We start from the raw sequence: 23,788 nt of genomic DNA, 5'->3' as shown, positions 1-23,788 counted from the left end.
GGTGTCAGGGGTCCTTTAAACAATGACGCGACAGGTCTAACTGAGTAAAGCTATGGGGCAGACTCCGATGATTAGAGGAGTTTCTACGGAATATCACGGTGGCGACGAACTTTCGCTCCGAGTGTCCCATAATCGCTATCACAACAAAAAGCATGATAAAAGTGCCATATAAAAGAACTAATACTGAATTTATTTCATCGCTAGACAGTAAATGCAATGCAGTAATCTACAAACTGAGTTCTGACTGAGCACTGGATCGACAAACCTAAAAGTGTGCATAGGCACCTGTTTGGCCTACAGGCACCGCATAATACAGATCATTAAAGGTATACATGGCGAATACACGACATGAATTTCTGAAGTACTTTTAACATAGCATTTTCCTGTGTCAGCAAATACATTTTACGTGGCGTGAAATCATGAAATCAGCGCAACGAAAGCACAACCACAAAAAGCCGTCAGGTAATGCTATATCAAACTGGATGAAGCTGCGCCTGAACCACTTGAGGCACTGCAGCTAACATCTGAATGAGGTAAGTGCAATGGCTTACTTGTTGAACAAGCACATGGACGGTAGATCCAAATATCTTCATAGACGTAGCATCAAAATGTACAACTTCGCTCAGGAGATCTGCTTTTTCCTTCAGCATTCTGCAATTCTCACTGAATTTCATGTTTACTTCTATGCAGTGACACACAAAGCATTTGTCTAGTATATGGAAAGGCTTGCTTATTGGCCAGATTTCAGCTCTTTGGATAGTGCCATCTACTTTAATCCATTTCAATTATACATAATTACTACACTGCCGTTAGAGACAACAAATTATGTCCCTTATGCTTTCTTTGGCTTAATTGTCGGTTGGATTCATTTGGCCGTGTGAATGTATGTGATATGTATACATACAATGTTTCTAAAAAATTTTGAAGACTCCATGTACTTTTTAGAAGTGCACTGAGTCCACTTGACAGTGCACTTTTCCACTTAAGACAACTGCATCAATATTATTCATGAATGATACTTTACTAGAAGCATGCCATGTATTCAAAATGTAACAAACAGTTCTGTTTGCATTGTTATATATACAAATACTACGCAACAAAACAAAAGACCCGATGTAATATGCAAATAAATCGGATATTAAAATACATTTAGGCACACTAAACATGCCATTTAACTGATCAAAAAGTTATACTATGTATATTTTAGCAGTGCAAGTGTAAATGTGTGCTAGGTGCGTATCAACACACATGTTAAAAGCAGACACTGCAGATCAGTCATCATACTCTTCAATGATGACTTCCTCATCTGAGTGGTCAGGGTCATCCAAAACTGCCTCCACATTCCTACACATGTAGTTCACTGAAAGTTCCACTTCGCTGTCATCCACGGTGTCCGGCTCGTGAAGGCTTCTTTGACTGCCATTGTCGCGCAGATTTAGAAATGGCTTAATTAGTACAGATTCCGGCACGGAAAAAGGGTAAACAGCTGTCGGGATAATTACTTACCGAAAGAAGCTCCTATTCGACAGAGTGCCAATTTCTTCAACGAGTGCTCTCCTGGTGTTTGCTAACAAAAGAAAAGGACAGTACAAAAGTTATTGCCAAAATCAGCTTGAGTCAAAGTGCGGGCATTGTCTAGCTTCAGGCAAAGTACAGTATAACCCCGCCTATATGCTCCTCACCGATAGTTTTCTTGCGTATAACGTATCTGAAGTTAGGTCTCAGCACAGAAAGTACAGACGCATACATATCAAAATCCCCTTTTCAAGTGTCGTTCCCTCAATGCTCTTGCCAGATGTTACAAACTGTCACTGCGCTGAATGTGCTGAGAAGATATGTCAATGAGTCTGGTTATGCGGACTGCCAAAAGGCCGTCCAAGTACTCAAAAAGGGTCTGGTTCTGGAAGAGGTGCGAAAGAAATGCCAGATTTCCATCAAGGATGTCCTTAACCCTTTCCCTACTAAAGAGCTCCTCCACACAATTTGTACCGCTCCTACCGAAGATGAGCTGGGCTCAACCACGCTGAAAGAAGCATTTGGGGGCACCGCAATTAAGCTACCCTGATTCGTTTTGCTAAGTTCTCTTTCGCTTGAACAGATGGTGCAGTAAAAAAATTAAAGATTAGCTCAAAGCTATAACTCCACTTGTACTTGACGGATTATAAACATTTTTGTGGCAGTCGATTCATGATGCAATAAAGTCCTTTAATGAAGTCAGTCGGTGATTACACTTGGAAAAGTGTTGCAGGGCCCCTTTAAGCCTTAAATTGATGATTAAATTCCTCTGAGGTGTAATTTTTCAGTGTGCAATGCATCTGTTTTATTATTTAGCAGCACTTTTTCCACATTTTAACTGCATGTTCGCATTAGACGTTCCCTGAATACTGCGCTTATTTATTTTTTTGCAGTTGCGCGAAAAATGTATTACAGGGGCTCTACTGTACACAGCTAGGGTGAGGCTCACATAATTGAAGTCCACTTTTCTGAAGAAGAGCTAGGTACGGCACCCTGTCCAATTGCAGCTCTCGTCCTGTACTATGGAGTCCTGCATGACAAGAAAGAGACAAAAGAAAAAAAAAAAGTGGAAGCTTTAAAGGGGCCCTGCAACACTTATTCAGCATGGTCAGAAAACGCTGCCGACCGGTAGTCGAGGCTCCTGAGAACACGTGAGCCAAGCATTATAGCGCAGCAAGCGGCCTGGAATTTACAATTAATTCTCAAAGTGAGCTAAAAATTGCTCCCTCTTCTCTCTACAAATGATGGCATATACTCAAATGACCACGCCATATACCCCAATTCATGGCCATTGGCTGATTTGCTCCGCTTGTACTTGGCAGATTCTAAAAATTTTTGCGGCAATCAATTTGTCACGCAATAAACTCACTTAATGAAGCCATTCGATGGTTACAAGGAAAAATGTTGCAGGGCCCCTTTAAAGAATAAAAGTGCTTACTCGTGGGCAACAGTTCAAGGGATCACGATATGTGTTAAGCAAATTGTACTTTCTTTTTCTCTGACAGTGTGTGCAACCCCAATGAGCACATTCCTTTTTATGGATTTAATCCTTTTAACACAACGTTGCTACCGAGTTACAGCATGTCCCAATCAGATGTCTTCAGTTTTAATTGTCGATTTGCACGAGCTACTAAAATATAGTTCATTTATATAGTTAAAATACGGTGTGTATCCCGATGTGTTCCTGCAGACATAAACAAAGATTCTATTAAGCTAGTGCTACAAGGACCTAACCATCTTTTCGGGTAAAGGCTGCAGCAAGGTTTTCTTATCAAAGGTTGTCTCTAATGGGTGAGAAGAGAATGCGTTATCTTGCCTTTAAATGCCACTCGCAGGTCATAAAGTTTCTGCCTGATCTGAAAAAAAAAACACAAATAAATTTAAGTACACATGTTGTTTTATTTACATTTAATTAGACAGCTGAACCTTGATATAATGAATACGGTTAAATCTGCATTCCAATTCTTTATATCAAAATTTATTTGTGATGAAATGTGACTTTTCGTGCAAAGTGGAGTCACTGACAGGTTTTTCTTTTACAAAGAGTTGCCCATAAAAATACTTTTTAAATAATTAGACAGTCTGGAAAGACTAATTCAAATAATGAGAAAAATATCAATTCTGTCAAACCAGAGTGCCAGTGACCACATATATGGTTTGATGGCAGACCAATGAACACATTGCATGTGGTAAAACGGAACAATAAATGCATGCCCACTGATTTGTAGTGATAAAGGTAAGTGAAGCGTTTGCATTCATTCACACCAGTGTACGACCAAGCATAACTTTGAGTGTAGCAGTATGACACCGAAAGCCATGTTCACCACACCAAATTGCTGCTCCAAAATAGTCAGAACACAGCACTGACGCAGGTTGGATGGCACAAAAAATAAAAGACCTTTGTTTTAACATTGCGTGAAAGTGAGGCAATGAACTTAATCACTGCAAGTTCGTTGTGAGCCTCCACATTTTGTGCTTTGCAACATACTGCATGCACCATGTCTCTAAGATTGGGCAAGATTTAGAAAGGTGTCAAAAAATGAAACCTTCTTGCTGAAGCAGTCCACAAACAGAAAAACTCTTATTTTTGGTAAACACGTCCATGTGTGTAAATGCCTTCGCTGATCCTCTGTCCTTTTCCTCAGAGAATCAAGGATTGTTTCTTTAGACATCCAGATGGAGGAGGGTGAGCTTTGTTGCATACCGAAACAGGTGGCGAGCTCTTTTTTTTTCGAAAGTTGACATCTCTTGCAAGGTACCAGCTTTATTTCCTAACAGTGAGGAAGCATCGCATGTAGCACTCAAGTGAATGAGTAAGCCAAAATTGCAGGCATGATCAAATAAGACCTTGTAAAAATGCAGCAGATGAAATTTGTTCGCAAAGGCATGCCACAGCCAAAAATCCATTGCTGGTTCCAAACAAATTGTCTTTTTTTTTATTTCATTTAACCCTCTGACGGTTTTTTTGCCGCACATGTACAGTGGGCAGTTTTCCGTCCCGCAAGGTCTTTGCCGTATGAGAACACTTTCGACCCTCCATTTGAAATTTCGCACCATAATGATGATACATGCTCACATGGAGGTGCTGCCACCTCCTAGGATTTACAAGAAGCATTTGAAATTTGATTGTGCTACCTTCTTGAGGAGATAAACAAAACTGATTTCTAGCTTCAGTGCGTCATGCGGTCTGCGGCAACGCTGATGGGCAATGCCCTTTTGTGATTTCAGTTTCGCCGCATGATTGCAACAGAGGTGCGCGAAACATTATTTTTATCTTTATCAGCACTTCCTCGCAGGGGCAGTGGAAGTTGATTTCCATCTTTATTGGCGCTTCTCTTTGTTTGTTTATCACCGGCACTCACCAGGTATTCTCGCTCTCCTGGTTTACTGAGTTTACTCTGCCCAAGGCAGCCGCACACAGAGAAGATGCCGTGTGCGTACCAACACAGCTCATCGCTCCAAGAGGGGAACAGATATGCATTTAATGTGTGCAGACTGCAATAAGGCAGTGTGCGTAGACCCATGCTTCAAGGAATACAACACTCTGAAATACTATAGAACGTATTGCAGTTCTCAGTGAAGCTGACACCCAAATACTGTTCCTGATTTTTTTTTACAATTTTTTCCCCATTTTACACATTTTGTACATTCAAAATCCACAATAAAGTAATTTGACCATCTGGGAAAGTATTTTCAAAATAATTTTACCCTCAAAGGGTTAAATTACAAATCGCAGGAATTTCCAAAGTATACATTGTGTGACTGTGGTTGATCGTAGGCCGTTGTCAATGCGTAACTTTCTTATCCACGACTAGCTTCTCATTCTTCACTGCCGTATAAAGTCTCTGCATTTTCATAATTCCTTTCACACTGCCTATGTATTTTACTTGCCTGTCTTGTGCTGACAAAAGCTTTTAATTATTTTTTGAAATGCTCATACTCTGCTGTAATCCTCTGTATTGTAATAAGAAAATCTCGAGGACGATATAAACGAAAATGAAAAGTTGTGAAACTGGCACTGGCACTTCTCTGTCACAAAATCAACCGAGGAGGTAGTCTCCGGTGCTTACATCTCTGAAGGCAGCCGACCACTGTGGCTTGCTCAGTGGCTTCCATCCAACACCTTTAGTGCCTAGATGCGACAGGCTGGAGATCACTCCTCTTGTAACCACTGACATGGCATGTTTTTCCATCACATTCTCACTCTGTTAGTAATAAGGAGAAAGGATGGTGAACATGTTTACATAAGCACTATGAAAATCTTAGCAGATTACTATGAAGCAACGGCCAACCCTCATCTGCTGCAGCTGACCACACAGCGTAAGCACCAGGTCAATCTTCACACTTGGGATTGACACACGTCTGTTGCCACTTAACACATAATGCATATCCAGTATAAGTGTTGTGCCAAGCAAAAACAGATGAGTGTTGAAATCACTTCAATGTAAACTACGACGGTTATCATTACTAATGAAACCAACAGACCATTAATCCAAGGAAAGCACTGGGAACATTATATGTTGTTGCTTCCAACTGTAGTGTGATAATTTTGACCTAAACTGAAAGGAATTAAAGTGGACGAAAAATCATTAGGGATAGGCGAATATTCGGGCGTTTCGAATATTCGAATGAATATTACAATATTTGAATTCGCTTCGATACGAATTTAGATTATTCGAATTTTCGAAGTATTAGAAATGAACGAGTATATGCAAGCATTTGTCTGCACATAACCCCCTGTAAAGGTTGTTTCACTGCAGCGTGTGATTGCTGTGCCGTGAAACAACCCATCCAGGGAAAATCTGCACTGCCGCGAAGCCACACTTCAAGGTTAAATGTACATATTTTTTTAAGTTTAAAAGCGTGTTATATGGGCTTATATGCGCTAAGTATAGTAATTTTTAAATTGTAACGTCCACTTATAACTTGCACCTACTGCTATTCAAATCTTGATACTATTCAAGGCTGCTTCAACTTCATTTCAAACCAAAAAAATGACATTCACTCATACCTAGTTCCAATCCTTAAAAATATTGTGCCAAGGTCATGACAAAAATGCTCATTTTTCTTAATAATATGCGGTAAATACTATTCAAAATATTCGATTCGCAATTATTTGACCAAATCACTATTCGCTTCGGATTCACTTCGAACCTCAAATTCACTATTCGCCCATCCCTAAAAATCATCCTTTCCATCGGTGAGATCTAAACGCACAACCTTCGAATTGCACAACCGAAGCTCTGCCAATTGAGCTAAGATAGAGGGCTCTCCCTTGTCCACTTTGTGGGGTATTTATGTGCATTTAATCCCTGGGAGTGTTAGCCAGGGCCACTCGTAGCCATGGCAGCAAGTATGGAACACTCTTTTTGCCAGATGGCATCGCGTGGCATGTGATCATCGCACAAGGTGGCAGCTGACCAATAAAACCATGCATGCTACCTAAGGTTGTCATCATCACACACACTTTCACATGTCGCAGAATGTCCTTACTCCCAGTCACATTGACAAATGACACCACAAGGTAGCTAGACAGTCGATAAAGAACGGGCTTTACGATAATTTCATCGAATCACACATCAAAATTGCTCGCAGCTGCGCGCTTGGAGCCAAAAGTCTTTAGAGAGACAAGGTCTGTTAACTTACAGTCCATTCAGAGAGCAAGACGTCGCTGTGGCAGAACCACTCCGAGCACTCGGCCACAGTGTGAATGTCAGCAGCAAAGTCGGGCATGTTGTGGTGGAGAAAGAGGGCAAATGCCTCCCCGGAAATCGCTGCCCGCTCAAACACTTCCTGTACAAAGTAGACAGCAAGGGCAGGCATTTTCACTGTATTTTGTAAGACTGTGAGCGAGCTTTCATTATTAATTGAGGTATATCTTCCAAGTCATGAAAGGTGCCTTGCTGAATTACAGCTGTTTAAACACACGGCCTATGCAATACGTATGCGATGAATTATAGTCAAATTTTACTTAGTATTTAAAAATGTCATTTCTTTTCTTTTTAGTCTCAATTCAACAAATGTTTACGCCTTCACACCTTGTGCTGAACTTGTTCACAAGACGCAGTTTATGAATGCAACAACCTTAAAATCTGTTGGTGAGCTCAAGCACTTACAATTAAACACCCTTAATAAACGTGCACAACTTTTGGCCCAAAAAAAGACATCTAAGATTTTTTCCGTGTCATGATTCAACAGCTTTTTATTTTATCGAGTCTACTTTAGCTACCTCTGGATTGATGTCAGTGCTGGGGGTTTTGTCTGGATCCTTCATCGATGACAGCGAGAGATCACCAGCGGATGCTTCAGTCCCACCATCTGGATTGAAGAAAGGAAGCAACACTCAATGGCACTAAAGGAACGAAATGTATAAGCTGTAGAAGCCGATAATAAACAGTTCAGGTGGATGCTAGCATGCAGGAAATTGTTAGACAACACTTCGAAATCCACCGTTGAGACTCCAATTGAGTGTTGGTCTTGAAAACGTGGAAAAAGCTGGCTAATCATGGCATGCAGGTTTCCACAAAAATTACTCGGCCAAATTGTGAAGCTCCCAATTAAACATGCTCTGTGTTCCAGAGCAAAAGATTTTAACAACTGTGTTTACCTGAATCTAAGCTGTTCTTGTTCATAAGCTTCTCAATTAAGAAGAATAAAGAAAAACAAAACTAAGATCATAGAAGGCAAAAATAACACAGCGAATGATACTTATCACAATGAGCAGCTCCAGTCAGATTTGCCCTTGTTAAATGTATAGGGAAACAGTACAAAGACAGCATGCCCAGTGCTAGCATTTTGCCAAAAGTCAACTTTAAAGAAACAGTATTACTGCGCCCACACTGTACACATTCAGAGAGGCAAAGATGACGCACTGTTACAGTGAGCACTGTACGGCTTTAACATCATTTAGTAACGCCTACCACGTACTGCAGTTTGTTATCGGCATTAGCAGCCTACTATTTTTTTAAAGTTCTTGTGACTCAACGAAATTCTCGAATGCAAGCCACTCAAGCAGTTCCGTGACTCATGCCTTTGTTTTTATAGAAAAGCTAATGGCCTAGATTCAAACATATATGTTAATAACTCTTTCTTTTCCCTCAACAAGCACTGCTAAACAAGCACAACACCACTTCGCTCATATGAATCAGCAGCAACACACACACCTGTTTTGGTGCAGTCTTGTTGTTTACGCTTGCAATGGAGTATTTTCCCCAGCGAATGGAACAAGGTGAGAGGCACGTCTCGGCCAATGCCACAGCTGCGCGCATCAGGTTTTGCTGCCTTCTTTCGCCGCTTCCTGCAGGCGCCACTCCATTGCCGCTTTGCAGCGGGCTTGCTTTTTACAGGGCCAACGCCTGGTACATTGAAAGAGCCCTCGTTAGTGAATGTGGTGGATATTCCGAGGATGTAAACAACAGCCTGAACAACGCTCACACTGTTGAGGAGAACAGAAGAACTCGAGAGCATTGATGGCACTACGAATGTCTCCGTTGCTTGCGGCAACGATGCTGTCGATATCATCAGCGGTAGGTTCATGGGTGATGGCTTGCAATTGCTGCAACACAGTAGAGATGGATCCAAAATATAACAAGAATTATTTATGCAATTAGGCATGTTCATTTCAAGATTTATTGATTACAGCCTAAGTTAGTTGAGCTGTGGTGACACAAATACAGTAAAAATAACCACACTACCCCTGCTCTTGCAGTTTGTCAGCAAATATTGACCAATTTAAGGCTGAAGAAATAAAATAAAAGCTTAACACTGAAACAAACAAGTTATTGTAACTGCTGCTGTCACAGCTATCAACACTATACAATGCTGAAGGAAGTGTTGCTAAGGCACATACGATCACCAGGTATGTATTATGTTCTTTCTCTGCTGTTCTACAGTCTAAAAAGCAGTCGAAAGAGCAGGCAAGGCCTGGCTCTTTCTGCCAAGCTCTTTATGACATACATAGTTACCTAATAAATTAGAAGCCTTAACAGAGCAAAAATTCACAACTCCTGCCTCATAAACTTTTGTCATCAGCTGTACACAATGTTAAAGCTTTTTTCAACTGTCACCTAGGGTGTTACTTTCCTATCCTGCAGTATGGTTTACTTACCACAGCTTTATCGAGCAACGTGCAAAGGGCTTTTGTGACAAAGGTCGTTGCAATAGCATTGAACCTGAAAAGCACGAAATCAAGCAGAAGAATGAGAGAGGATTTTCTTCTCTTTTCTGCAATTAGTGTTTGCAACTTTACCCAAAAAGTTGCCTTACGTGATTTTGGTCACATCTAGTTCCTTGATAAGAGCCTCTGGGAAGAGTCGATGCTCGAGTTTGTCAGACGAATCGCTGATAATAAATACGAGAGGTGCAACAGCAACCCTATCGCACATCCTTTAAAATGAAATGAGAATCCCCATGTAAACAAGTAAAACAAGATAAATACCAATGGCATCAAAAATTTGTTATCTCCACATTGAATGTTGTTCATTCCGTCATCATGCACTCACCTGAGGACACGGTGCAAACTTTCCACGTCCCTGATAAAAATGTTTGGTAGGTCCTGAGATAAGAAATGAGTCTGTACAAAACTGGTGACGCAGAAACTTCAAGGGGCCCCGCAACACCTTTCGAAGTTGTCGTAGAAAGACCTTAGTACTGAACTTTGTTGCCTCACGAATCTCCTCCCGCAAAATTTTCTTCCCATCCGTCAAATATAAGCGGAGTTCTCGCACAAAAACAAGTGATTTCTTTCTCATTTCATTGCCACGAGCACGCTGGAAGCTACACAGAGGGAGGGGGGCACTGCAAGGGGGAAATGCACCACCAAAAGGTGACGTCACAACACTTCATGTCGTGGCCTTAGGCATTTTCTGTTCTTTGGCTGTGCTGGCCGGTTTATCCGGCTTAGATATGCACATCGCCTGCATGTGGCACCATCCTATCGGCAGCCATGGTACCTACATGACATGTGGCTTCCGAGATAGTCGACTGACACGTTCTTTGTAAATCAACCAATATTTATTGTGTCTGTTTGCTTCCGCCTGCTGCATAGTTGATGACAAAATCGCCGAGGAGGGGGAAAGCGATGTTTGGCTGTTTTTGACACAAAATCTAAAGTTCATCAGTTGCATTTTATGCTCATGTATTACCGTTTGCACTGTGTAATGTTTTTATTTGCCATTTCAATCTTGAGAGTTTCTGGATGCACAAGCATGAAATTTATTTATTTTTTATTTTTCTATTGCTTTGATCGCTCTCTGTAAAACAAGAAAAAAATGTACCCAAACCCTCACTCACTGTTCCCACATGGAACCCATGAGGTCTTTGTATAAATTTAAGAAATTTTAAACATTGTAATTTCTCTGCTGTTTGTGATGCACTGATATTCTGCTCACATCTTTACAGCAGACTTGACTACAGATCGGCACTGTATTCTGGTAGTGCTTGAAAAGTGTTGCATGGCCCCTTTAACGCTGCTCAGTCACAAAAAATCACTTGTAGCAAGTTACAAATAGGTTTTAAGTGCCCCACTAGTGACTCTAGTAGTTGACAGTATAATTTATTTTGGACACTTAACTCTTTCAAGCACAACCTATCAAGAACTGTCTGTAAATGCATCAAATTTACACAACATTATTCAAAGCAGCAGAAATCACCAGGACTCTTGCTCGTGCATGGTTTGAAATCTCGTCGCCAATATGTTGTATTTAGAACACAGAGGAGCGATGCATCCGATGCCTGAACATCATCTTCTTTATATCATGTCCCTACACGACCATCCTCATCTTCTTTCATATACAACACCTAATACGACTTTGATTTGTGTACTTCAAAGTGATTAATGTTACTTAATTCGTAATTAAATATCGTTTTATCCTGATGTCGCTCATGTTCTGTTTTTGTATAAATAGAATCAAATCTCAGGACACAAATATAATGCGATTTCGTTTCCGATTATATCCATTCTGGGCAAAGGAAAATTATACTTTTGACATGGCTCACAGAGAGCGGCACGTTGAACATGGTAGTGCCCTCAGCAAAATGATCATATGCAAAAGTACACCGCAAACATAAGCTAAATGAAGACATATTTTTATTACTCAGGAGGTTCAATTCATCTAAACCTCAATGTACTTTGCTCATTCTTAGCGACTAGTCAAGACAACTAGCAGAAACATGTTGTGTATGCAATTGTGTACCAGTGCCCCAAAGGTTTCAGGAGCGTAATAACTTGGCATAGTAACTTAAACCCCTATAGGTGAAAAAAAAATGGTATAACGCAAAGAAGACGGAGATGAAGTGAAGACATGAACTGACAGACACGAGACACGAGCACCCGTGTCTGTCAGTTCATGTCTTCAGTTCATCCCCATCTTCTTTGCGTCATACCATTTTTTTTATCAAGTAATGAACCGACTAGCTCAGCAACAAGCCCTATAGGTGGACTACATCTGGAACAACATGAGTGGAGGTTTTCAGCAAGTGTACAAATGAGGCAAGTCTTGTCATTAGGGGTGTGCGAATATCAATTTTTTCGAGTACGAATCGAATACGAATATCCACCTTTGAATATCGAATCGAATATCGAATATCAAAGGAAAAATGCCTCCACAGTAACAATATTTTATTTAACATGTAGCTATTTGAAAAAAAAAAACATTAACAGCCTGACTGGCAACACAACATACACTGCTATCTCCAAACACAATGTCCAGGCTAGCACAATGCACATCACAACACAAGCAAATAACACGGCACAATGAAAGTAATGACTACATGTTATCATGAAGAAATATGAGTTGCTCCACATGATCAGGTAGCAGGCGCTCCTTTCTAACAGAGACACCCCCCCCCTGCCTCTGAAAAGTCACGCTCGCTTGGAACAGAAGTGGCTGGTATAGGGAGGTACATGGGGCAAAGCTTTGGCAGACTGGGGTATCTGAAGGTGCCTACAGTCCGCCACCAGTCACATGGGTCCCTGTCTTTCTTCAGAAGTGGTCCCGCATAGTGAACGAGTGGTAGTGCGGCACGTTACGGCTGCATAATATTGAAAATGTACGGTTACATGATCGCCAACAGCGCTGCACGTCGGAGATGCACCAGCAATAAATCATACGTATTGGGGCGCTCGTCGAAGGCAGATATCGTGCCTCCGTGTACTTACGATGTTTATCGCTCCTCTCGGCAGCGTTTTTAGCAATATGAACGCAGCAGAAATGTGGAAGACGAGTTATTTTATGCATGATAATCGAATCGCATATTCGAATTTTTCGAATAATCGAAGTTATCGAATATTCGAAACTTTTCGAATACACGATTTTCGAATCGAATACGAATATTTCGAATGTAATATTCGACGATTATTCGAAACTTTCGAATATTCGCACACCCCTACTTGTCATTTAACCATACCATACAAAGATAGTCACGTGCAGCTTATGCAGTTATGAAACTCTTACCTCTACGAGCACAACTCTCTTTGCAGAGTCTCCAGTGAGAAGTGAGGCATAGCGACTTGATTGAAAAATAAAGTCTTCAAACTCCTCAACCTGTCCGCTGCTTCTTCCAAAATCCCAGTTTGGATTAAATTCTAAAGAAATGAAACATCGGTAGCACGAACTCACGACACAGACCTTAATGAAAAGAAAAGTAACTCAGTAAACCTCACTATTATACTAATCATTAGCAATGTTGTTGAATGCAACCGCAGTTCCCAAGATATTGCAATTCTCTGTAGTAATATACAAAAGCACTTTGTAATACAGTAACAATTACCGTATTTACTCGAATCTAAGCCGATGTTTTTTTCAAAAAAACGATGTGCGAAAGTGGGGGGGTCGGCTTAGATTCGAGTACAATGAATAGGTTTTTTTACTTTTCTGGCCTTGCGAATTTCGGGGGTCGGCTTAGAATCAGGGCCGGCCTAGATTCGAGTAAATACGGTAAAATGGTGACAGTCACATGATGACATAGTCACTAAATATCTCTACGTAACTTTACGTGACAATTAGCTAAACTAATAAGACCATAACGAGCTTCACAGGTAGCCTATTCAACACAAATGACTGCAGAGCCAAATGGCTGTGCTTCTAGCATTGTTGTTCTTTGGGGCAGAATTGAAATTGTTTTAAGGGGTTTGTGACAACTTAAGCATGCAGTGGTCACTACAGTTATGTACGCTTTGCCCTTAAATTCGTAGAAAAATGATTTTCAGTTTAATGCCACTCAGTGCTTACTTAAAACCTTTCCGAAAGATTCGAGTTCCTATTTATGGGTAATTTAATGTAACAAGTGGCACTGGCACTGTTATTTATTTGGTTTTTGAGAAAGAAAGAGTGCATAGTTGCCTGTGTCTATAGGAAGCAAACCTAAATCAATGTAAACAAGTGTTTCGCATTTCGCCTCCATATCGATGGAGGCATGACAGGCATCGAATTCTCAACTTTGAAACTTAGTAACACAATGCATAGCATTAAATCGCTATGCCTGGCCCTCTGCATTTTTACAGAACACATCTGTCATTATTTCACATCTGCATCTCTCCAATTCTTTGAAGTGTTAAAAGTGAAAACGGTATCAAGCTTTATTTATCGAAGCTCACAGAAAATAAAAAGAAAAAAAGAAGAACAAAGGCCATGTCTGAATAGTTGGCAGTCGAATGAACCCTTTATTCACGCAATTTTAGGTAAAAGCACTTCACAAATTATACTTAAGAAACTATCTTTTCATTGTTTTGTGGTAACTGGTGAATATTGGAAGAGAAAGTGGAGGTTAATATTGCATTTCTTTAACTTTGCACTGAAACCTTTATACTCGCATGTCAGTGCGATGTCGTGAATTTTAATATACTTTTCTTCATTCGGGCCGTTGTCAGTCTGGAAAAGGTTTTAAACCTGGCTAATGTTCCCCCTTTCACTCTATTAAGTACAATTTATAATCTATATTTATGTATAAAAATTTAATCATAGGTAGTTCTAAGAAGATACAGTCAAAATGAAATATTACCAAATGCAACTAACAAAAGCAACATGATGCACTGTACAGCATATCTCTTCCACAAATATGTCTAATTACTGCAGTTTCATTACAGCATAACGACTCTCAGCCATGTCTGTAGCATTACGCCATCTATATAGCACATGATATAGCTAGGGCTCTGTGTTTTTGGATAAATCCGAAAAAATGCAATAAACACTCACCGATACAATTTTCAACAATTCTGATTTATCTGATAAACTCCGATTTTAACGGCCAATATGACCCTCCTCTGTTCTTCATCGAAAGGGTATGTTCTAAGCGGTCACTGATACATCAGCCGGTTTGGCCGATATAAACTTTACCTCGTGTAAAGAATATGTCGTAGACCACAGCCATCTCAAATTTAACAAAGGGCTTGTCGTGCACGGAACGAGAGATGTCAATGTATGTAGGGCCCTCGGGAGCACGGGGTGACACGGCACTGGGGCGCGCCAGACGACATCGAATATACGAACCTCGTAAAGTATGGCTGCATGTATTACAACAAGCTTTAAGGTTCTAATATGCATAAACATAGGTGTTTTCTTTTCAAGTATTTGTGCTTGTGTGTATATGTGTTTGCGCATTCAAACCTTCCAGACAACTAAAATACGCTTCGTGTGTTCTGATGTTTTCGTGCTCAGATATCATTTCATCTAAGATATTGGAGTATGAGAATAATGCAAAATTAAACTCCGAACTTCGGAGAATTGGGAATTTACGAAAAATAGACTCTGATAAACGCCGAATTTCTGCCAAAAAATAAACACCGAAAAGCACCCTGTGAATTTCAAAAAAAAATAGACTCCAAAAACATGGACCCCTACATATAGGGAGTATGCACTGAAACTGAGCCGCAATGTGGCGCTGCGGTGCCCCGAGCTGGGCGCCATTTTTGCGGTTCTCGTGCAGCAGCCGACCCACGCTTGCTACTGTGTTTGCTGTGTGTACGCGCTAGGTGTTGTGTGGTGTTTCCTTGACTTCCTTGTACTCTTGTGTTTCATTAACGATAGTACGGCGTTGGAATTGTCCCCTACCACTGCGTGTTGCATGGACTTGTAAAAGTGCCCCAGCCGCAGGACGTTGTTGCGCGTCGAGCTGCGTCAATCGGCTATGGTGAACTGCGCTGTTTACGGTTGCTCCAACCGCACAAGAAACAGCCCCAACGACGAGAACTTTCAACGGGTAGGGTTCTATGTCGTGCCGAAAGTTATATCAGGACAGTGTGCGAAGACAACGGAGCTGTCGTCAAAGCGGAGAGCTCTATGCGGTGGCAGCCATGCATTCTGTCCATCCGTGCATGATCGACTATCCCGGCGTGTCACTGCTGCCTCCAAGTAAAAGAGCACTGCTCCAACGTGTGAGCACGCCTCGCCAAGGCCAGCCATGCACGTGCAGTGCGCGCACAGAACTTCACCATCAGGCTTGATTAGTAGCCACGGCAGCAGCGGCTTTTCTTTAAACGCTTGTGAGTGGCGGACCTGCGCAGATAGTAAGATAAATCAGTGTTCAGCGCGCGCGATTAGATTTTTAGAGCACTACTTCAAGCCAGGGGAGCCGCCGGGGGGGAGGGGGGGGGGTGCTAGAGCTGCCCCTAAATTTCTGCCTGCCCCTTCGAGCAAACATGGTCAAAACACAACGCATATGTTCCCTGCCCCCCTGAAGGAACTCGTTTGTCTTCGGTGCCCCCCTCCCTTAGCATCAAAATCCTGGCGCCGCCCTGCATGCAAGCGCTAAAAACACGCGAAACAGCGACAACTTGGCTGCCCATCTAGTGATAGCGGCAAGAAAGTGCGATGGGCTGGACGCCCTATCAGCGACTGATAGCAAGCTTTACCACTTTAGCACCCGATCACTAACTTTACGGATACCTAGAACAAGCCGTTAAGTCGGGAACATGCGGTACAATATGTACAGCCTACCTTTGAAACGACGACGATGTTGCCATCACGAAGAGTTTTCACCCTTGGTGGCTCCACGAGGCCGCTTGTGACATAATTGTGAACCTCCAAGGATTTGTAGCTCTTAAGCTGCTCCCGCGTCACGAAACTTGTCCCGTGAACAAGATAATCGTTGATATCCGCACGGTCTACGCTGGGATAGCAGCCAACATCGTTCGTGAACTGGTCATCGGAAAGCGCCAAGCCGGGTCGTCGCTACCGCATTTTGCGACTTTGATGTGGTATCTCCTGCGCTCGGGATCAGACAGCGACTTGGCGTAGTCGCTGAGCAGCATCTTTTCACTGCAGCAACACGGCGATCGCTTGCACAGCCAGGCAAATGACTAGATCCGTGCAACACGCAGTGGTAAGGGACAGTTCCAACGCCGTACTATCGTTAATGAAACACGCGAGTGCACGGAAGTCAAGGAAACACCACACAACACCTAGCGCGTACACACAGCAAACACAGTAGCAAGCGTGGGTCGGCTGCTGCACGAGAACCGCAAAAATGGCGCCCAGCTCGGGGCACCGCAGCGCCACATTGCGGCTCAGTTTCAGTGCATACTCCCTATAGGGAGTATGCACTGAAACTGAGCCGCAATGTGGCGCTGCGGTGCCCCGAGCTGGGCGCCATTTTTGCGGTTCTCGTGCAGCAGCCGACCCACGCTTGCTACTGTGTTTGCTGCGTGTACGCGCTAGGTGTTGTGTGGTGTTTCCTTGACTTCCGTGTACTCGCGTGTTTCATTAACGATAGTACGGCGTTGGAACTGTCCCCTACCACTGCGTGTTGCGTGGACTTGTAAAAGTGCCCAAGCCGCAGGACGTTGTTGCGCGTCGAGCTGCGTCAATCGGCTATGGTGAACTGCGCTGTTTACGGTTGCTCCAACCGCACAAGAAACAGCCTCAACGACGAGAACTTTCAACGGGTAGGGTTCAATGTCGTGCCGAAAGTTATATCAGGACAGTGTGCGAAGATAACGGAGCTGTCGTCAAAGCGGAGAGCTCTATGGCTGAGCAGAATTCGTCGCGAAGACCTGGACGAATCGGCGACGCACTACCGCGTTTGCGGGGCGCATTTCATCACAGGTGAGCGCGGCAGCAGCATAAAATGCATCTCCTCGGCGTTATAATTTACGTACAGCACTGCAGCGTGCGTTCCATTTCAGGAAGACCAGCTTATTCGATGGACGAGGCCAATCCCGACTGGGCGCCGAGCTTCAATCTCGGCTACAAGTCCACAACGCACGCTAAAAGAAGCGCGAGCAACAGCCTACCTTTGAAACAACGACGATGTTGCCATCACAAAGAGTTTTCACCCTTGGTGGCTCCACGAGGCCGCTTGTGACATAATTGTGAGCCTCCAAGGATTTGTAGCTCTTAAGCTGCTCCCGCGTCACGAAACTTGTCCCGTGAACAAGATAATCGTTGATATCCGCACGGTCTACGCTGGGATAGCAGCCAACATCGTTCGTGAACTGGTCATCGGAAAGCGCGAAGGGGTCGTCGCTACCGCATTTTGCGACTTTGATGTGGTATCTCCTGCGCTCGGGATCAGACAGCGACTTGGCGTAGTCGCTGAGCAGCATCTTTTCACTGTAGCAACACGGCGATCGCTTGCACAGCCAGGCAAATGACTAGATCCGTGCAACACGCAGTGGTAGGGGACAATTCCAACGCTGTACTATCGTTAATGAAACACGCGAGTACACGGAAGTCAAGGAAACACCACTCAACACCTAGCGCGTACACACAGCAAACACAGTAGCAAGCGTGGGTCGGCTGCTGCACGAGAACCGCAAAAATGGCGCCCAGCTCGGGGCACCGCAGCGCCACATTGCGGCTCAGTTTCAGTGCATACTCCCTATAGCATACTATATAGCATACTATACCATCTCAGTAGCATACCATACCAGTTTTCGCAGTCAGGGAAACTGGGTTGATCCACTCGCAGACACTGAAGCCTTCTTCTGCTGCAAGGCAGCGTAGTGTTGCCGTTTTTCCTGAACCAGCAGGTCCGCAAAGGAGAATAATTGCACCTGCATTCTGAAAACAGTGACAGCGGCATGTTTCACTACTCTTATTTCACACCTCTGCTTACCAAGCCTCAATTTGCATACAAAATACCTTTTGCTATGCTTCTTCAAGAAAATATAATACTTTAACCAAATTCAGCCAGTACTGATGTCACATCGCAATGGCTGCCTTTAGCATGGTTCATGTGGACCTTAATGGTGCTCTGAAATTTGCTGTCCAACTTCATACCGCGAACTATCAGAGTCACGTCCATAGCTCCATCATTGATGACCTGTGACATGCTTTCGAAAGCACAGGTAAAGAGTTAAACCAAGATAAAAGATATATTCCTTTTCCATAAATTAATACCATTTCAAACTGTTGATACTGAGCTAATACATACAAGCATACATATTCAGCTGATGTTTACACGATGTTGTACTTTGGTGTACATTTTCTCTAAACTTTTTGTGATGCCTGTACATCATTTCAGAATTTTAGGTAGCCGTGTAATGTTCACATTAGCTTCCGCCAGGCCAACATTCAACTGCTGAGATTTTCTGTCACTTACAACTAAACTGCTGCATGGGAAAGCCTGCTCTACAGTTGACCTTGTACCATGAAGGTAAAAACAAAATGACGGAATAACACAAAAACACTGAAGACACACGAACAACGTCAGATTTTTCGTCTTATTCCATCGTGGCATTTTCATAATAATGCATCCGTACCAACTTGCCCAGTTGCCACTCCTACTTAACCGTGAAAGTGGTAGTGGATCAAAAAATAAGTGAAGCTACTCCATAGTTTACCGTTGCAGAGGCTTTGAGTTTTTCCTTGAGGCAACGAGAGACTTGATCCACTTTATCCCGATTGACAGCTAAATCATCCTGCAACACAAAAATGTTTCATATGGGCAGTAAGAAATTTAAACAGTATACGGCTGTCTTGAGAGCCACATTTGCACCAGACCAGCTGGCTTGAATAAAGAATTGTGTGTACAACAAGACACTACATAATAAATGTGTCAGTGCTGCAAGCTTTTCAACATGGCAATCACATCACTCCCCTTGCCGCATGAAAGCTCACTAGCTTCATAACAAGTCACATTCAGGCTTGTGCTTCAGATATGCAATCCATGTAAGGGTGACGAAGAATTCCCATGTTTATTTATTCTTTATGAAGAGCCTAGTGAGCAGGGGAGACGAAAGACAGGGGATGCACCCACCGCGCAAGTGCCTGTGTTATGTAGAACCTTTGTCTTTCCATTTCCCCCCGTTCCGTACTCTTTGCAAAGAGTGCAATATCACCAGCTCATCCCACTGTACTACCTATTCTCCTAGCTGTATATGTGACACTGCTCCTCTGAACAGCGTTAGAGCTATTTCATGCTTTTTTTCTTCCGATGTTCGTATTCTCTTGAGAGGAAAACTCAATCTATGCAAGACCGTAGATAGTTAGGAGCGAAATAAACGGGATAACGTGGCAAGAACAAACGACACTTTACGTAAGCTTACACGACTCTTCGGAGCGAATTTTTCCACCCACGTGCCTCCACTGGTGCGGGCAAGCGCTTCCACTGGATCCGACGTAGCCGGATCCGCGGAACCTTCGATGTCTTTTGGAGCTGGCCGCTTTCTTGTCACTCGCTTGCGGGCGCTTTGATTCGGTGGCGGCTCCAAAAAAAATCCATCGTCGGGCTTGACCCACTTCGAAATGAAACGTAGCAGGGATATGAAACACACAGAACACCAAATGAGAATCTGTAGCAGAAGCGCACCTCAACAACAGAATTTCTAGGCGTCAGATACACAAGACTTACGCTCATCTTGCGCCACACCTACAGCAGGGCACATGCGCTAAATGCAAGTTATTACATTAGGCTAGATAATACAGTCACACGGTATATTTGATTAATTTCATGATTGTCGCAAAAACGAGCTTCACAGCGGGAATTCAAAACAAAACTGGCTTGCAACTTGGATTGGATTTCGTGCTTGATATGACTTAGTGTCCTAGCCAAAAATAGTGTCTATGACGTCATAAAGTTTGCAAGGTTTGCAATACACTGTAGTTTGCAACTTGCAAGTGCGACAGTAGCGCCGAAAAAGTGGCTCTTTTTGCGATGACAATCTGCTGTGATCATGAAACTCTATGGCTACGCTAGAGCACGATGATGATGATGATGATGAATTGTGGTCCTGCCCTTTGTAACGGGTAGGCAGCTGTCAAGTGCCTTCCCGTTGTGCACACCAGACTACTATGGCGCCATCTGTTGCTGCACCCTTAGGTAAGCGGAGATACAAAACCTCCGAGATACGTAGTTGTAATTGCCGCGCTGGTCGTACGCGTACTCGTTGATTTTGATTGCTTCCTTCTCATGACGCGTTAGCGTGTGCATGGCCGACTCGCGGAAGGCTAATGCATTGTAGTTTTTGCAGACTGATTGTAATTGCGGGCTTATTCACATATGTTATATCTATTCAAGAATTTAGCGCCTCTTTCAGGAGTAAAATGTCCAACAAATGGAGCAGCATTTGTCATTGAGCGTCATATTTTTAACATCGAAGCTGTTCTAGCTCGGTGCAATGTGTCGTGACCCAAACTTATCATCATCATGAACAGGCATGAGCTCATCCTCTTCTTCATCTTCTGCTTCGCTCCCAGAACACGCGCGCCGAGAAGCAGAAAACGGAGAGATGTGAGGGTGATGAGGAGGGCGAACAAAGAGAGAAAGAAACAGAGAGACAGAAAGATAGGAAGATATAAAGAAAGAGAAAACCTTGGCAAAAAGAAATTTCTCATGACGCCGCGGGATTCGAACACGCGCACCCACGATCCGAAGGCGAGCATATTAACCACTCGGCTATCCAGGCTGTTCTTTTATTTATTGAACCACTCGGCTATCCAGGCACGCTGACAGAACATAGCATATATCTATAGCCTAGCAAGGGTGTAGAAAAGGGAAGTGAGCACAGGCGTGCGCTCGGGGGGGGGGGGGGGCATCGGGATAGACCTTCGCCCCCCTCCTGAAGGGGAACCCTGCAGGGTTCCCCTTCAGGAGGGGGGCGAAGTCTGTGGAAGGGGGGCGCACGTCTGTGGAAGTGAGGGTGAGGAGGAGAGATATATGAGAATGAGGAGGAGGGAAAAGGCGAGGGAAGAGAGTAAAGTACAGCATATAAATAATGAGGAATGGAGAAATAGAGAGAAAGAAATGCAAAAAGAGACAGAATCGAAAAAGAGAAAGAAAGAGAGATAAAAAAAAGAAAGAGCAAGCAAGCGAGAAATGGTGAGAGAGTGAGACAAATATAGGAAAGAAACACGAAAGATAGAAAGAGAAAGGAAGAGAGAGAAAGAAAGAAATAGAAATAACAGAGACAAAAAAGACACAGAGAACAGAGAAAAAGAAAACTAAAGAGAAACAAAGAGGGCCGCCCAGCTCTATATATCATCGTCATATCATCAGCCTGCCTACGCCCACTGCAGGGCAAAGGCCTCTCCCATGTTCCGCCAATCAACCCGGTCCTGTGCTATAGAGAAATAGAGCAATAGGTTGCCCAGCGAGCGGCTTTAGGTGTGGACACTCTCCGCCCGCCGCGAAGGAGAGCGCGTCCAGATAATGTTCGTCTTTAATACATGCGCCGGCCGCAGTTTCGTGGGGAGCGCTGCGACATGGGGGCTTAAGAAACCTATTGCGACGAGGCGAACGCGCGTTTTTCTTCATTTTTTTTTCACCTCATTGCATTTATTTTAACCGTGCACGCGGAGGAGGATAGAGCAACTGAACGGCGAGTTTTCATACGGCCAGGGTGTAAACGGCGCACCCGACGCACATAGCGTCCCTAACAGCGTTGCGTACGTAAAAGCGCGGCGTCTTGCTTAGAGCGCGTGAGCAGTCTTTCTGCTCGCTGACTTCTCACGTGCGCAACGCCGTTACGGACGCTACGCACGCAGCTCGTCTTCTATAGTACATGCGCCGGCCGCGGTTGCGTGGGAGGCGCTGCGACATGGGGGCCGAGAGGAGGAAAAGGCGAACATTATGTGGACGCGCCGTCGGGCGGAGAGTCCACACCTAAATTATTTTTCTTACACCGTGCTTCCTGCATTTTTTTTTTGTCGAAAACCTTGCGACCACTCTCCTGGATGATGCAGGTGAGGGCCGGTGGTCGTGGAACTCCCCTGATGATGTTAATCCGTACCAGGGGCGTAGCCAGGAGGGGTGGGGGGTTCAACCCCCCCCCCCGAAATTTTTCAGTTTTGCTTGCGGATATATACACGCGCACATACAAACGCACGCACGAACATAAAGTATGGTTGACCCCCCCCCCCCCCCGAAAAAAATTTCTGGCTACGCCCCTGATCCGTACCTCGTCGAAGTACGGAACGGCACGTAATATATTATTTTTTTAATTTGCGTGGGCCAGAAGTGCAGCACGCAGGTTATATGGTAATTTCATGTTATCTAAATAATTTACTTTTGTTTATTTGTTTTCAGCGGACCAGTGGTACTCGCAGCAAGGTCGACAGTTGGGCTAGTTGGTAAGGTTCAATAATAATTAAGCGCTCGTCTGTGAACTTCTTGTCCTTTGTCCCGTCTTTTGCGCTGCTCTAAAATAATATGGAACAGTGGTACTCCCCTGTTAGGGGTTTTGGAGAAGGTAGAAAGCTGGGCGAGTCGGAAAGGATGCATAGAAGAAAGACACACCTAGGACTGTGTCTTTCTCTTTTAAGTCTTCCGTTGTTTTGTGTTGATCAATCAGTATATATGCATTCTTTAGGAATTCTTTGGTCGGGCGCGATGTGACCTGAATAATCCCGGAGTTGATGTCGTTTTGCAAGAAAAAGACAATGCACACTATAAAAAGCAGGCTTTCGCAAACCCTGCGTATACCATGCCCAGACCGAAATTCGCGAACGCGGCATGGAAAACAGCGAGAAGTTATCAACCACCATCGAGTTCCGCGAGCACACGCGCGCGCTACTGTAAATGCCAATCTCGGAGGCTCTGTATCTCCGGTTACGAAAAATGACTCCAGGTAGCAGCTGCAGATGACGCTGCAGTAGATCGGTGTGCTCAAGCACCACCGGCCGTCATCGCTGTCGGCTCGAACGACACACTATCCTTTTTCAGCAGACCGTATTCAAAAGATAGTTATTTAGTTAGTGCAATTGAATCGTTTAATTGTACTTACTATTTTCTATCTAAAACACTTAAAAAGGCATGTTCAAAATCTGTGAATTACATATTGCTATGTAGAAGACAAGGGGCGTCACCTAGAGTCATATTTGCTCATTGCGCCCTTAGC

General features: G+C 43.5%; 1 protein-coding gene across 1 annotated transcript; it reads right to left on the bottom strand.

Moving 5' to 3' along the window:
* Nucleotides 1-795: 795 nt before the first annotated feature.
* On the bottom strand, nucleotides 796-20,507 carry LOC119404562 (cell cycle checkpoint protein RAD17). The gene is made up of 18 exons (XM_049419352.1): nucleotides 20,305-20,507; nucleotides 20,000-20,191; nucleotides 19,295-19,372; nucleotides 18,380-18,512; nucleotides 12,969-13,099; nucleotides 10,017-10,069; nucleotides 9,781-9,900; nucleotides 9,623-9,686; nucleotides 8,950-9,070; nucleotides 8,679-8,870; nucleotides 7,745-7,833; nucleotides 7,162-7,308; nucleotides 5,586-5,720; nucleotides 3,305-3,371; nucleotides 3,179-3,199; nucleotides 2,465-2,545; nucleotides 1,507-1,567; nucleotides 796-1,416 (listed from the first exon to the last, which is right to left on the bottom strand). The coding sequence occupies exons 1-18, from the start codon at nucleotides 20,308-20,310 to the stop codon at nucleotides 1,272-1,274; spliced, it is 1,836 nt and encodes a 611-aa protein (XP_049275309.1). The 5' UTR covers nucleotides 20,311-20,507; the 3' UTR covers nucleotides 796-1,271.
* Between the last annotated feature and the right edge of the window lie 3,281 nt (nucleotides 20,508-23,788).

The sequence above is a fragment of the Rhipicephalus sanguineus genome, chromosome 9 (genome assembly GCF_013339695.2).
Source record: "Rhipicephalus sanguineus isolate Rsan-2018 chromosome 9, BIME_Rsan_1.4, whole genome shotgun sequence".
NCBI classification, from domain to species: domain Eukaryota; kingdom Metazoa; phylum Arthropoda; class Arachnida; order Ixodida; family Ixodidae; genus Rhipicephalus; species Rhipicephalus sanguineus.
The sequence above is the reverse complement of the archived record's forward strand: the minus strand, read 5'-3'. Positions and strand labels throughout refer to the sequence as shown.

What these genes read in the sequence shown, in the direction of transcription:
- LOC119404562 (XM_049419352.1), bottom strand. An exon ending in AACGCATTCTCTTCTCACCC is followed by an intron (nt 3,200 to 3,304) that starts ATTAGAGACAAC and finishes TTATGTCTGCAG; the next exon opens with GAACACATCGGGATACACAC. An exon ending in TCGAATAGGAGCTTCTTTCG is followed by an intron (nt 1,417 to 1,506) that starts GTAAGTAATTAT and finishes CGACAATGGCAG; the next exon opens with TCAAAGAAGCCTTCACGAGC.